Source organism: Paralichthys olivaceus, chromosome 6, assembly GCF_024713975.1.
Source record: "Paralichthys olivaceus isolate ysfri-2021 chromosome 6, ASM2471397v2, whole genome shotgun sequence".
Lineage (NCBI taxonomy): Eukaryota > Metazoa > Chordata > Actinopteri > Pleuronectiformes > Paralichthyidae > Paralichthys > Paralichthys olivaceus.
This window is the reverse complement of record NC_091098.1, coordinates 17,672,008-17,686,432: the sequence shown is the minus strand read 5'-3', so window position 1 is coordinate 17,686,432 and position 14,425 is coordinate 17,672,008. Positions and strand designations below refer to the sequence as shown.

General features: G+C 41.3%; 1 protein-coding gene across 9 annotated transcripts; it reads right to left on the bottom strand.

Moving 5' to 3' along the window:
- Positions 1–649: 649 nt before the first annotated feature.
- tp53inp2 (tumor protein p53 inducible nuclear protein 2) lies at positions 650–10,645 on the bottom strand. Of its 9 annotated transcripts, none has more exons than XM_069527154.1 (4): positions 10,307–10,645; positions 5,774–6,148; positions 4,521–4,677; positions 650–4,441 (listed from the first exon to the last, which is right to left on the bottom strand). In XM_069527154.1, exons 2-4 carry the CDS (start codon positions 5,895–5,897, stop codon positions 4,174–4,176), a joined length of 549 nt encoding a protein of 182 aa, XP_069383255.1. In that variant the 5' UTR covers positions 5,898–6,148; positions 10,307–10,645; the 3' UTR covers positions 650–4,173. The 9 variants fall into 9 exon arrangements, with proteins under 9 accessions (XP_069383255.1, XP_069383251.1, XP_019951830.1 ...); XM_069527150.1 differs by having other exon boundaries at positions 4,521–5,088; positions 10,307–10,643; XM_020096271.2 differs by having other exon boundaries at positions 10,303–10,617.
- Between the last annotated feature and the right edge of the window lie 3,780 nt (positions 10,646–14,425).

The following is a 14,425-nucleotide window of genomic DNA, read 5'->3' as shown; positions in this document are numbered from 1 at the left end:
GCTATACACTAATACATTTATAAAATATGATGTATTGTTAAGGATTTAACTTAATTTCTATGAATCAGTGAGAGTTACTACCCCATCACGATGATATAAGACATATAATGTAACACTCACAGGGTCCATTCTCTGATGTTTTGAGTACATTTGGTACTATAATCACATTTGCTAATAATAGTTGCTTTTTCAAATTTAAGGACAGTTTAATGCTGATTTGCTGATTTGCCTGTTACAATTAGTTTTTTATTCTTTTACTTCAATTTCCTGAATAGTTCTACTAGGGCTGGACATACAACAATATCAATAATTTCCACAATCAAATTTTCATCAATAGCAATATACCTAAATTTCTATATATATTGTTTTCTGCATTGTGTGAGCACAGTGAGGAGGTTTAACACATAGCTGTTTATCAAGTTTAAAACCACAACCTTTACTCTGTAAAAAACATTCTTTGGACTTATTAGAAATAATAATGGGTCATTTAACGTGATAATTATCCATATTGACTACTGTGGAAAACAGTTTTTGGCCACATCATGCTGCCCTATCTTCCACTATTGTTGACAATAGATCACGCACTGTTTGCTCTAATCCTGTTCACTTCTGTTCTCCCAGATGAAAATAATGACACAAGATTCAGGCGTCAACCTGAGTATTTATTGTTGTTTTTTTTCTTTTTTTTTCTTTTTGGCGGGTACCTGTGTTTTCTGAATGGATGTTGGAAAAGCCATCCGATGACTTTTTGCATAGTCTTGCCTGTCAGTGGACGACAGCCCACTTAGGGGATGGAAAACTCAGTACATCACAAAAACCATGCAGAGATAGTGAAAGGCACAATCACCATAGATATCAGATACACCAAATTTTATATGTTTATATAGTTCATTGTTTAATGGGGGGAGGTGGGTGTACTAATTGAGATGTAACATGGGCAAAACCCCAAGTGTGTTTAAGCTGCCATCATTTCAGGGCACAACATAAAACATATGAAACTCCCCAGACATTCAACGGCTTTCATTTAAAACATCCTATTGGTGAACGACTGTTCTAATACCTATATTGGAAAATACAAGCATATTCTATTGTATTTTTCTGATACACTTAATTTCACTTATTCTTAAATATAACTATATGTCTCCTTTCTCGTCCTCTCCCTGACCACATCTCCCATTTAATATAAGTTACCCCCACACTGGGTGACCGCTCACTCTCCCCATTATTGGATGACCACACATTTTCAAAAATCACACACAACATACTGACAACACTTTTGCCATTTTAACATGACATTGGTGAGAAAGGGAAGAAATAAAAACATGACAGGATTGCAGCGGCAGAGGTATCTGTGGTGATATATTTCGTACATACACACACTCACACATCCACATGTGCTCTCTCATTATTATTACCCTGTTTGCACTCTGTACCTACTTTTATTCACACAACACATGAACAAAATTCAACCTCTTAGGCACAGTTAGAATAGCGAGCCCCAAAGGTGTGAGGAAGCCTAGCAATGAGATCACTACTGTATGTGTGTGCATGTGTTTGTGTGTGTATATGTGTGTGTGTGTGTGTGTGTGTACACAGACTCATCACCTCAGATGCATTCCCTTCACTGTTCAGTGGAATAAACTGGATACATAATTTCATAATTATATTATAAATTAACAGAAACATTTAAAAGGAATATTGGCAGAAATGAAAAATGTGTGTTATGTGACTCACAGGAAAATATTTTTTTCTTTTTTATCTAGATGATCTAAACAAGAAAAGACGTTTCCATTTTCCAAACACTCCGGATGAATACCCCAGTCTCTCTGTCTTTTGAACGCACCAGTTTAGATTGTATTAAAATCATGTCATTGTTCTGTGTCCTCACCAGCGACCGTACAGCCGATGCAGTGCTAAGTGAGCCCTCTGGAGGGTAATGTTTTCTATGGCACATCAGCTCTGAGTCTCGTGCTGTTTGTGTATGGTGCATCTCTGGATGACACTGACGCACCCCACGTTAGGCCATTGAGTCGCCCTCTTGGTTTTTTAATGAGCAGAGAGAGGATTCTCATCAGTCCCATTGGACACAATGACTCAGATCCTGAGAGGCTTTGACATCTAACGAAGCGTTATAAAGTGTTTTTTTTTGTTTTTAATATTTACAAGAGAAATAAAACGATCATTATTTATGTACTTTTTTTTGTAGAGTTTCTAGCAGTTTATGTGTCGGTACACCTTCTCACACACAGTTTGAGCCAAAACGAAAAGAAGAGAAAAAAAACTCCACAAATAAAAAACAAAAAATAAAACAAGCACACGGCACACCGCTATAACTTTGACTCACAAAAATGAATGACATTGCAAACTTACATCCATGTCTCAAATAATTTACAAACATTAGCATACACTTCAGCACCATTGTTTACTATTGTTGTTGAACACATATCAGTAAGCTAGATCTTTAAGTGGACACTGTTAGAGCTGGATGTGCAAACGAGAGAGGGACGGACAGTAATGGAGGAGATGTTAAATGTGATGCACGTCCATAAGAGGGATGTAGGGGAAGATAGATGCTTGCTGTTGGGCTTTAAGGAGATAATTACTTCCTTTCTTTTTCCCAACGAGTGTGTTCTTGAAAGTCAGGGACTTCTTTTTTTTAAATGAGAGGGATTTATGTGTGAATAGATGGTACTTTCTTTCTGTAGCTAACACAGCACACACTGTGGGTGAGCGTGTGTGCTGGGCACGTTGCTTTAGTTTACAGACAACACATTTAATGATCGCCATGCTTTGTAGTTATTTTGAATTTGTCGGCTTCAAAAGCCAAATGTTGTATTTTCTATTTGTCTGGCAAGAACAGACTTTCTTTTCTTTCTTTGCTGGAACCACGCAGAGAGATAGAGACTGTAAATAATATAACCTCAAAATGATAAAATGAGCAGAAAACAGAGCAACAAAACAAAATAAAGAGTTGCCATCAATACCGCTCTTTACTTTCTGTAACTTGCCATACCCTGTAACCCAAAGGCAAACTCACTGCTCTCCTAATTCTTCTCAATAACGATATTATGGCTGCCTATAGCACAAAGTTCCATCTGCACAAAAATGACTACCTTAATATCAAGAGAAACATAAAAACAAGAGTTATTTGCGAAATGCTCTGCAGCAGAGTTTGATGTTGAATTCAACTTCCTAAAATTCACAGGCTGCTCTGAGGGTTACATAACACTTTCCCACGACCATTTCATATCGAGCACATTTTAATACTACCTAGTTCTAATTCTTCTCATAATTTATGTTACTCTTTAGTCTGTTTTGCTCCTTCTTTCACCATCATCTACTTGCTCTCCACCTTCCACCAAAAGCGAGAGGAGAGGAATCTCACCACATTTTGTTTCCTGTGATGAAACTGGGTTGCCACATGCTGCGGCGCCTTCATCTGTCACTTTGCAAACTTGAGGGAAACAAATGTCAGAGTGATCTTCCTTTCACTCTCGCCACACACGGTATATCTCTCCACTATTTCTGAATAAAATTAAAGTTAATTTTGTAGGAATTAAAGCTCTGAGGACATGATGAGTTGATTTCACTGAAAAGATGCTAAGACTTAACTTGTCTCTATCCCAAATGGATTCCAGCAGAAAGGTCTGTTCCTCCATCGAAGAGTAAAGTACACTTGGCTGATTCAATTACAAATCATTATATCCACATTTAACCAAGTACTTTGGAGATAATGTAATGGCTGAAAAAAATAATAACATGCCTTGAGGAAGAGTGGAAGAAAGGAGAATATTGTTATCAAGACAGGAAAGAAAAATTAGTATAGCTAATTTTTTTTTGCCGTTTTTCAGACATTATTGTTACTAAGTACCCGTGTAAATATTTTTTCAAGACTTTTTTTAGTTGTTTGGATACTGCAATGGACAAAAAGTATAATGCAATAAAGATCTACACAGATGAACTCAGAGGGCTTGGTTCATAACGGCAGAACAGGGAATAAAACTACCAGGTGGAGCCAGTTTGTATACAAACCAAAACAAGAGCTACTGTTCGTATCTGATTTATCATGATATAATGTGCAGAAATTAAAGCTTTATGCAGTGGGGTCACTATATTTAATCATGTGCGTCTAATGCCCTCAGGTTGAATGACGCCCCCTGCTTGTTCAGGAGTTTAGTGGCAGACGTTACGCTTGCTGGGCTGGTGAAGAAAGGTGTTTCTGGCGTGCGCTGCGTGGCGAGGGACCTGCTCCCTGGTGCGGTTTTGGCGTTGGATGCGGTTGCGGCCCAGATGACGCCTCTCGATGCGAGCTTTGCCACGCTGGACCCTGGCCACTTGGGTGACCTTGGCCAGGGCTCCGGCCTGGGCAGCTGCTCCACGGCTCACCCTGGTGGGGATAGTGCTGCGGGTGGCGGGGGCAGCAGCTGGTTCAGTCACTCTGCTTCAGGGAGAGAATAGGTGTGATTGTTGTGACAGTCAGACGGACGCTAAAAAAGGAGGTGAAGGTCTTTTTTTCTCACCTCATGCTGCTCGCCGGGCTGACAATGCTTTCCTCTCCCACCACAGACAGGTTGCTGTTGGACACCATGGAAAAGTTGTTTGGCGAGACGTACACAGACATGCTGGGGTGCTCGATGAGCAGGTCCTCCATCGGGCTGGCCTCTGCTGTAGCTCCCTCTGCAGTGAAACAGGGGGGAGGGGTGACAAACCAGCTCTCATCCATGCAGCCTCTCTCTGAGCCTGCCCTACTGCTACCCCCACTGCCCCCACACTCACTCCCAGAGCCAGGGGACATCGACGGGGTGGAGGAGGGCATGGACAGTCTGGCCCGCCTTGGCAGGGTCACGGGTGTAATGGCACCCAAGTCTGATGGGCTAGCGCTAGGGCAAGACAGGGGGTCTGATGTTGCTATTGCAATTCGTGCCTGACCTTTATGTGTCCTACGGCGCTTGTTAGGCGGGTGGGGAATGGGGAATTCAGTCCTTGCATGTGTGTCTTGATGATGTGATAGGTTACTGTCGGGGGATGATTGTGCAATTAGCGGAGCTCCCGTCTCATCCTCTGCCTGAATCATGCTGTCAGACTCTTCTGAGCACATGGCAGCAATGAAATCAGGTGATGGGACAGTCAATAAGGACAGGTGGAAGGGGCGAGTTGCAAAAAAAGGATGCAAGTATGGTAGATTTTCAAAAAGTCATGCGTGTTGAAGGGGGGCAATTTTAACAGGGATCACATACGCACGCGCACACATACCGGTGTGGAGAATGTGAGGGTGTTTAAAAAAATTGGAGGGGAGGAAGAAGAGGGGGTAAGGAAACACAGAACATAAAAGAGTCACATCATTAGTTGTGCTGACCCTCTAAGGTGGTGATTTATGTCAGCGACATAATGTTTGTCTCGACTCTGCTGAGAGCTACTTTTATGTTGCTTTGGATGATTGGTTGGCTTCTGAACAGGTAAAGCAAAAATTTCAAACACTGGCTTTGTCATGATTGAGATCATAAACAAAGAGGAAGGAGATGATAGTTCACAGAGAATCATGTGTTTTGAACTTCTGCGCCATGCCCCGAAGGATTCTTCACCCCACCCCATACCTTCTATTCACTTTACACTTAATGCAATTATATCAGGATTATAGATAATGCACTTAAATGAGGATGATAGACATGCAAAAGAGAACAGATGTATTCCTCAACTTCCTAAATGTTTGAACAAGAAACATAATTTGATTATTCCTCAAATCCAACCCCACACTCCCTCTGCTGATACTCACCGGGTAGATTGACGAGCATCCATCCCTCCTCGTCAGCCTCCGTCACGCAGGGGTTGGGTCCCTTCAGCTCAGCTGCGACCTCCTCCACCTCCCCAAACAACAGGTTGCTCAGACGTTGAAACATGACTGCTGAAACTGCCAAGTGTCGATGACTCGGGTGCGATTTGTTGTCCACAAAAAAAAAAGCTTTAGCTGCCTATTTGAATTTGTTATTTGTGTTTACGTTATCGCTTGTTGCTGTTGTATGCAATGCTTTGTCTGATCTTTTGAGTCTTTTTCTCTTGAAGCCCTTTGCTGGATCTCGGTTTTGACAAACTGGAGTGGACAGGCTTCTATAGTGCAAATGTAAGGTTTCACTTGGTTTGTAGCAAAGGCCTGGAGAGAGGGAGAGAAAAGGGGAGAGGAGAGAGTGGTTAGTGGTCGTAGGGTGCATCACTGTCAACACATCTTAAAAAAGCAACACTCATTTGGGTTACAGCATTTCGATGTGTTAAAATATCAGGTTGACACTAATAATATGAAGTATACAGAAACGGTATGATTACGTTAACATTGTTGGATACAGCTCATTAAACCATCTGAGAATCTTACAGATGAAGCAACAAGTCTCCCAATTTGACTGAAAGTAAGCAAAGGCAGAAAGAACACTTTGCATCCCTAAATAACTTAAAATCTTCAAAGGGGAGTTGTACTACTTTACACTTGATGATTAACCTTTTATTGTGCAGTACAACAAGCGAGAAAAACTCAAATCATTTTTGACGTATTATTACCAACATGTGAGCACACTGAGTTACACATGCAGTAGACGACATTGTATATTTATTTGAAGTGATTTGAACGTGAATCCCCCCTTTAACTCTGTTTTGGTCTCAACCAACTCCTAAGGAATATACGTATATGACCCTGTAGCTGCTCATTCCTCCACTGTGTTCACCAGCTAGTGGCTAATGTTGTCTGTCTGCTAAGAAAAGAACCTACAAACAAATTCCCGGTCCATCTGAAAAGTTAGTGACGACGATTAGAGCAATGAGAATGACCTTAAGCTGTAAAGTTGGAGGCCTGAAAAACCACAAGACTCGAGTTGCTAAGGGAAACTTAAGAGTTTGGTTTCATTATCCATGGGTTTGTCATGACAAGTGAACAGTTTCACACACGCACTTGGTCATTTGATCCATTGTTGGTATAAAATATTGATCACAGTGGCATTTAAGCTTGATTATAGATTTGGGGCTTATTCAAAAGACTGGAAAGGTCATGCACTGCAGGTCAAACCCATAAAGGAGTATCTACTGGTTCTTCAATGGAAGAGAAATTAGTAGAGTTCACAATATTGCAGTAAAATTATATGTTGTTATTGCAGTAGTATAATATCTCAATTTGAACTTGCATCTTACAGTTTGTGCCCTTAATGGTAAGTTAAAGTGGGAGAGGAACACTGAGTATGTGGTAATCAGTATGTGAAGGAAGATTTTCAGCCAGTAAGGAGCTGGTGGACAATGGCTGCAGTCCCTTCCCCCATGACATTTAGATAACCAAGTCTCAGGACAGCTGGACAGGCTGAAGAAGAGGAGGTGGAGGTGAGACAAAGAGCCAGACTAACAAAGGCTAACAAAGTAAATTGAGCACAATGTTGAAACAGGGCAAAAAAAGAGGACGGAGGTAACATAGGCAAAGGGCAAGTGACCTACATGTAAATACAATGATGTAATGTTGAACAGATGTTTTGAACAGCTATAGCTGACCAGGCAAACCCCTATATGTTCAAAGGCCGAGTTCTATTTACTTGAACTGTGTGAGTGCAGAAGAGGCAATGACTGAAGCGATCAGAGAGTACAAGACCTCTGTCAGTACCTGCTGACTAAGGTAATGAACTTTAAGCTAAATGACTTTTCCCTCATAGGTTTTATCTCCATAATCATTTTATTTGTGTCGGAGTTTCAAGGTTGTAGAGGTTTAAATTCCAGTTCATAACCTCTCTAATTTCTCAGACCATTTGTAAATACCACAAGTGCTGCTGACACTTAACTAGTCTACCAGCTACAGAGGTTAGTAGAATTCAAGGAGCACAGATTAAAAGGCAAAACTAATTATGCATGGAGCAGAGAGACATGCATGAATGCTTGTTGGGAGGCTGACGCTTTTTGTCCTTATTTGGAGAATCGTCATGGTGATAATTCTGAAGAGACATCCTAATTGCGACAGTACTGTATGTGCTCCTGAGATTACTTCTCAAATGGAATTACAGTTATTTTAACAAATAAAGTCAGTGTCAATGAGTCTGTTTGCATCCGTGTGATTGAAATAAGAAGACAAAGTGAGAGACGAATGAAAGGGGGTAGAAAAATGGAATAACAAGAAGGTTTCCAAAAAAATACCTCATGATGAGGCTTTTACATTGAATAAAGGCTCTCCGTTGTATATTGTAATACTCTAGATCGTTTGACTTAATTTTGCCCATCTTCTCAGGTCATGTTTTAAAAAGACTTTCCAGTCAGTTCATTAAAAAGGCCCAGTGTTGTCATACTTTTGGGGATTTTGCTGAGTTACTACGAACTGAGGCGCTGCAGTCCCTCCTCAGCACTGAGACTGATTTTAATGCATTCCTGGAATAAAAACACTTTAGTCATGAGACTGTGACCAATAAATTCAGATAAACAAATTTTTGGTGAGAAGGCCTGAAGGCTGCTTTGCATAGGGTGCAGTACACAGAACACGCACATTCAACATGGAGTACAAGCAAACACTTCCTCAATAAATATTTTTGTATTAGTTTGGGCTTTAGTCTGCACAAGCTAATTCAGGGCTATTTGTCTGTAGTGTAAATAAAGCCTGTCAATAGAGGACAAATAGCCACTGATATGGATTTTATCCTGGAGGAGAGAGTTCCTGGATATATGGCGTAGGTCATGAAGATGCCTTCTCTAACAACTGGCTAATTCAGGTTTTTCAACCCCTTTATTAGTGTGTATTGCATTAATTATTAGTTTATGGGTCCAGAATGACTCCTGCATATTTATGATGAATTTAATATGAATCTGATAGGACACACTGTCTTATTCTATTCTTAGGATGCCTATTAACATCTAGCCCGGGACTAACCCTGACTCATTTTTACTTCAGCCAAGGAGGTTGTGTTTTCACCCCTGTCTGTTTCAATTTAGCACCATAATCCTTCCACCAAGGAGTGGATTTCCACGAAACTTGGTGGAAGGTTGGGCCAAGGTGTGGATCTGGATCAGGAGACAGATCCAGATTATTCTTTATTTCTTTCTTTATAATTTTCATTGATTTCTCTGAGAGTAATTTATGGATCCTGATAAATTTCTCGTGTTTGTAGTTTCCCACTGATCAGTGAGCAGTTTACCCCATCCTTATGTGTGCATGTGTTTATTATATGCTTGTGGTCAAAAGCCTCTGAGTATACCGGAACATCTGCACATCCTGATATGTGGAGAGAGATCTTGACTTTTTGACTTATTTGGCAATGGTCCTTTAAAAAAAAAGTGGGAGGGGTGAAGTGCGGAGTGGGAGGGGACTCACGAAATAAAAACAAGACGCATGTGGCGTCATGCCTACGTCACTGACGCTAACAGAGAGGCTCCGGCTTCTTTAGCGACCGGAGGAAGGAAAAATAAGTCCGAGCAGCAAACATATCAGAAATATCCGATTTCTCAGAGCGTATGATCGATCTGTTTGGCTCCTTGTGTCCGATCTGCAGCTTTACAACATTTAATCCATCGATGAGCGAGTGGCTGCTGCTGTCGACGGTCATCTACTGAATCCAGTGACATTATGACATTTGAAATATGGTGCTCACAGCGACAGTCAGGTTTGGAAAACACACTGGAAACCTGGGTATGTGTAATACAATAATAAACCGACATCGACTGACAGCCGGGAGAGTGAGAGCAGGGGATCCAGGTTAAACATGAATTATCCGTATAAGCTCCCGGCTGAAGGGTCAGAGCAATGACAGTTGTGGCTCTGCGACTGTGCACGAAAGACATCGAGTGGAAAAGCTCGGGACGACACAGTGAAGACGGTGGTTTGACTGTCCATCATCAGCAGCTGTGTGGTATATGTAACATCGGCTCTGTGCACATCAACATCCGCCATCGACCTGACTCCACATCAGCATATATTTGCTGCAGTTTGCACAAACAACGAGCTGCAGCTGTATGTCCTACACGTAAGAAGCCTGGTGTTATTTTCCCAAGCGATGGACGTCGAGTCGACCTTATTAAACCGTTTGGGTGTTTGCTGCTTTCAAATCTACCCATGACCTAATAATAGGTCATCAGCGGCTACAAGGCACAGCAGTCAAAGATAGGTCCTCTGTGATGAGGCAGCGTCACACTCAACGTTTCATCATAATAATAACATACATGTCGTATGATTTCATAATGTAGATAAGCCTGTGAGGAATGTTTCACTGGCAGACACATACGATTCCTCTGAGACCACACACTACCACACAAAAGACATAACACAAATGTGAAGCAAATAAGAAATAAAGAATTGCTTACCTGCCTTTGCAATGTTATTCAAGTTGTAAACGAGATCTCACACACAGTAGAAACGACAACAATTCTTAAAGCATAGCTTTAGATAGCCTTAAAGTGAGGTAGATGAAAACACCGTTATACAAAAATAAAAGGCTTTCTTCTCAGAAGAAGGGCTTCGTGTAAAAATCTTGTTTTTTTACACTGATGTTTTCAGATCATAACATCTGCAGCTTTTTTTTTTCTCTGCTTTCCTCTTCTGTTTTTTTTTCCGCTGCAGATTTGGCCTCTGTTTATTGCTGCCTCCAGCTGATCCTCGGATCAGAATGTAGAACGTACAAAACAGCTGATTGTGAGATCACAATACTCCGGGCCCCGCCCACAGGCCCCGCCCACACCAAACAAATCGACCAATCGGAATATTACACAAGCCACAAGCCAAGGGCCTCTAGGTAACAGGGGGTGGGGGCAGGGCGAGAGAGGAGCTGTCAACCTGCGCCCAGATGGGACTGGTGGTGACTTCACCCGGAGACTGATCCCTGATCGGCCTCCACTTCCCCCGGCCCTGCTGTTTGCAGCCCAGGCTGGGGGGATGGTAAACTGATCCACAGTCAGCTCTGAAACAGCTTCAAACACAAGCCTTCTACAGCAGGGAGGGATGAAGATCTGTTGACAGCAAAGTCATAGAATTGTCAACTCGGTGGTTCATTAAAAAAAATTCAGGTAGAGCTAAAACTTCTGCTACTTAACTGATATATCACCTGCTGAATAGACTCTGGACACCGGTTTAGGGATTCGTTTTTTGTTATGTGTTGTTGCACTGCACAATTCTCATTTTCTTTTATTATTTTTGTTTTATATTCATTTTTATTGTCAGACATTAATAAGAAGCAGCACAAGCTATTTTGCAGATTTTTCTCCTGTGACAGAGCCTAAAATGAATCTTGTACAGGAACCTGACACTAACATTAGATCCTCAAATTGTATTTATAGTCCCATTTTATAAACTACATTAATCTTCCCTGTCCAGTGATGCTGGTGATGTTACTTTAAATTTCATTTGTAAATAGACCTCTCTCCCTTCCCCCCTCAACATCCCTCTTCTCGGTCCGCCTCGTGGGGAGATCCAGCCAATCAGATCGTTATTTTCTGAATGCAGCATTTGAGTGACCAATGGGCTGTGGAGAGGTTTTTTTCCACAGCCCCCCTGGTGGTCACTCTTACGCACTGCAGTCTGCAAAAGCTTGACGAAGAATACCCACTGCCTTTTATTATTGCAGATTGTGCAAACTGATGACTATATGCGTGTGTGTGTTTTCATGTGTGTGTGAGTGTGTGTCTCTGTAGGTTAACGATCATCCAACCTGTCTTGTGCTTTTATGAAGTTTATAAGATAATACTCATAAACTTCAAGACCTCTGTATCTATGATTACAGGTGGTGTGTGTTTTTTATTTATCATTTTATTGGACCATATAATGCTACAGCATCAAAACTGAAAAACAGAATAGAGCTCCTCTCTACAGCGGCTGCCATGTTTTTTTTACAGTAGCCCAGAATGGACAAACTAAACACCTTTTGAGTTTTTATGACAATTGAAAGCTACCACAGGTTCTTTTTCATGTGTAGAAGGGGAGGTAGAGATGAGGGGTATTCAGCTGCAACATGCAATTTCAACACTAGATATCACTAAATTCTACACACTGTACCTTAAACCATGGACCTTCTCACAAATTAGGACACCAAAAAAAGTTCTCAAAAGGAAGGAAGGAAAAAATAATAATTGAGACCAACCGTTTCACAAATGATGGCCGGTAACCCTAAGAAAGAACATTTTTATAATAGAAAATGAAATTAAAATGAAAGTCTTTCAGTAAACATGGACTATGTGCACTGAGCAGGACAACCAGAGCAAACTGGTTTTTGAGATCTTTGATCTGCACAAAAGTGGACGGATCACCCAAAGCGTTGGTGAACATTACCCTGAACCGTGCAAGGGTTCAGGATTCCTATTGTGTGTCCTCCCTGCCATTTAAAACACAGGGCACCCACTGGAAAAGAACAAAGCAAAACATTTAAGAATGAATTCTACATTACACTGTGTAGAATAATACATTTTTATGTTCCTGCTTACGTTCTGCACCTTTTTACTATTAAGCCACTGGTCAAGTAGATCCTGTAGTTATAGAGATAATTTAATATCTACATCTGATTACATCATAGTATACTTTACACTAACTCGGGCATTTGCTAAAGTTCAGCTAAGGGGGACTGACGGACTCTTGATGTACAACATATGACTGTGAGCCTGAAATGTTTTGTTCAGGACTTTGCATCAGACTCAGTTTATCTCATGTATATACACATGAATGTGCATCTGAGTAATGTGGACTGAATGAACCACACCTAACAGGGCTATGTCTCCAGATGTCTGTTTCTTTTTAATCACATTGTTTTTCTGGCAGACCCGTGTTATTGCCGGACCAGCGAGAGACGACAGCAAGAATCCAGCACGGTGAGAGCTTTTCAAAGGCAGGATGATAAGGTTTCGGCCTATACAGTTACCAGGTGCTAGGCAACTTGCAGAGACACTCGCACACAAACACACACACATACCGTCACCCTGCAGTGATGATAATGATGATATTCAAACCACAGTGACATGGTGAACACAAATATTTAGCAAGAACAGTTTGTGCATCCTGCGTGTGTGCTTACCAACTAATAAACAGAAGTCACAGGCCTGACAGAGCTGGTCATGTCTTCGTGGCTCGTATTGCCATGTCATTGTCAAAATTATCCTTTAGTGTATTTGATTACAACCACATCATGCACAAATAATTGGTGCTTGAATACACCGCTCAAGGACACAGAAAGAGAAGAGGTTATGGTTTTCCATTGTCTTCTTGTTCTCCTTTATGCATGCCGCTGGTTTCACTGAAGTTGCCTGGCTTCACGGGATTCCCACAGTTTGCCGAGCAGGGTTGGAAAAATGGGTGAAAGGTTACAGCAATGTCTCCCCTTCCCTCCCCTCTCTGCCTGTGTTCATGAATGTGACATGAAGCTCTTGTTTAGCAGCATGCCTGCCCTTGCTCCAGCTGACACCACTAACACAGGCATGTGCGACCTCCAACCAATCAATCCCTGGGCTGCAAACGCTGGTATTTCTTTTGCGGTTGGAGACCAAGGTGTGGCAATGGACTGGTTGAATCAGAGGTCTGGCTTGTTGTGTGTTGATACTTGAAGTACATGAACTTCCTTGTAAAAACAGAAGAAAAAACTCTTGACAGCTCATCTGCTTCCTTGAGCGTGGACAAAACAGATCCTGATGGAACACAGTCAGTTACACACAGTTGGAAACAGCACTGGCAAGTGTTGTTCACAGAGGCATCTTCTGTCATTTATGATTTTCTAAGTAATTGAAATTATTTAAAAAATTGACCATCAGCCTACTTGCAGGAATGCATTTTAAAAAGTGGCACTCCATAGTGGCTATTCAAAACATGGAGAGAAGGTAGTAGAGGTGTGTCCACTCGCGTCCCTTCATGTCATGTCAGCAAACTGGCATTATTTTCCTGGTGAAATATAATAAATCACATATAAATTCCAAAAACTTCAAAACTCTGTCAGATCATCTCTTTTTCTTTTGTTGACTTGCTTTGCGAACCCACTCAGCACTTCTGACTCCTGGTGCCTCCCTCTCCTCTCAGGCTTCTTGCCACTGCATGGATGGCTGCTAGCAGATGATAACAGCAGCACTGGAAGATACAGAGCTGCTCTCTGCTGCACCACCACATTACAGTGCCAACAGCAGGGCAAAAGGCCCAAATATAGATACCACTGAGCCACAGCAGGGAACTTAAATGGGGAAAGAGCAAAGCAGCAAATTAAATATATAATGTATGTTAATTTAAATTTGTAAAGTAACTGTCAGAAAAATAAATGTTGTGACATAAAAAGTAAAGGTGTTGAGTGTCTGGAAATGTTAACTCTGAAGTACAAGAACGTCAAATTTGCACTAAATTACAGGACTTGAGTAAATTCCTCCACATTCAAACAATGTTACCTTCCAGTGAAGCTTATGTTTACCATGTTGTCCATAGTCTAACATGTTCCATGCTAACACTTGCTGCTAACCTGAATAAATA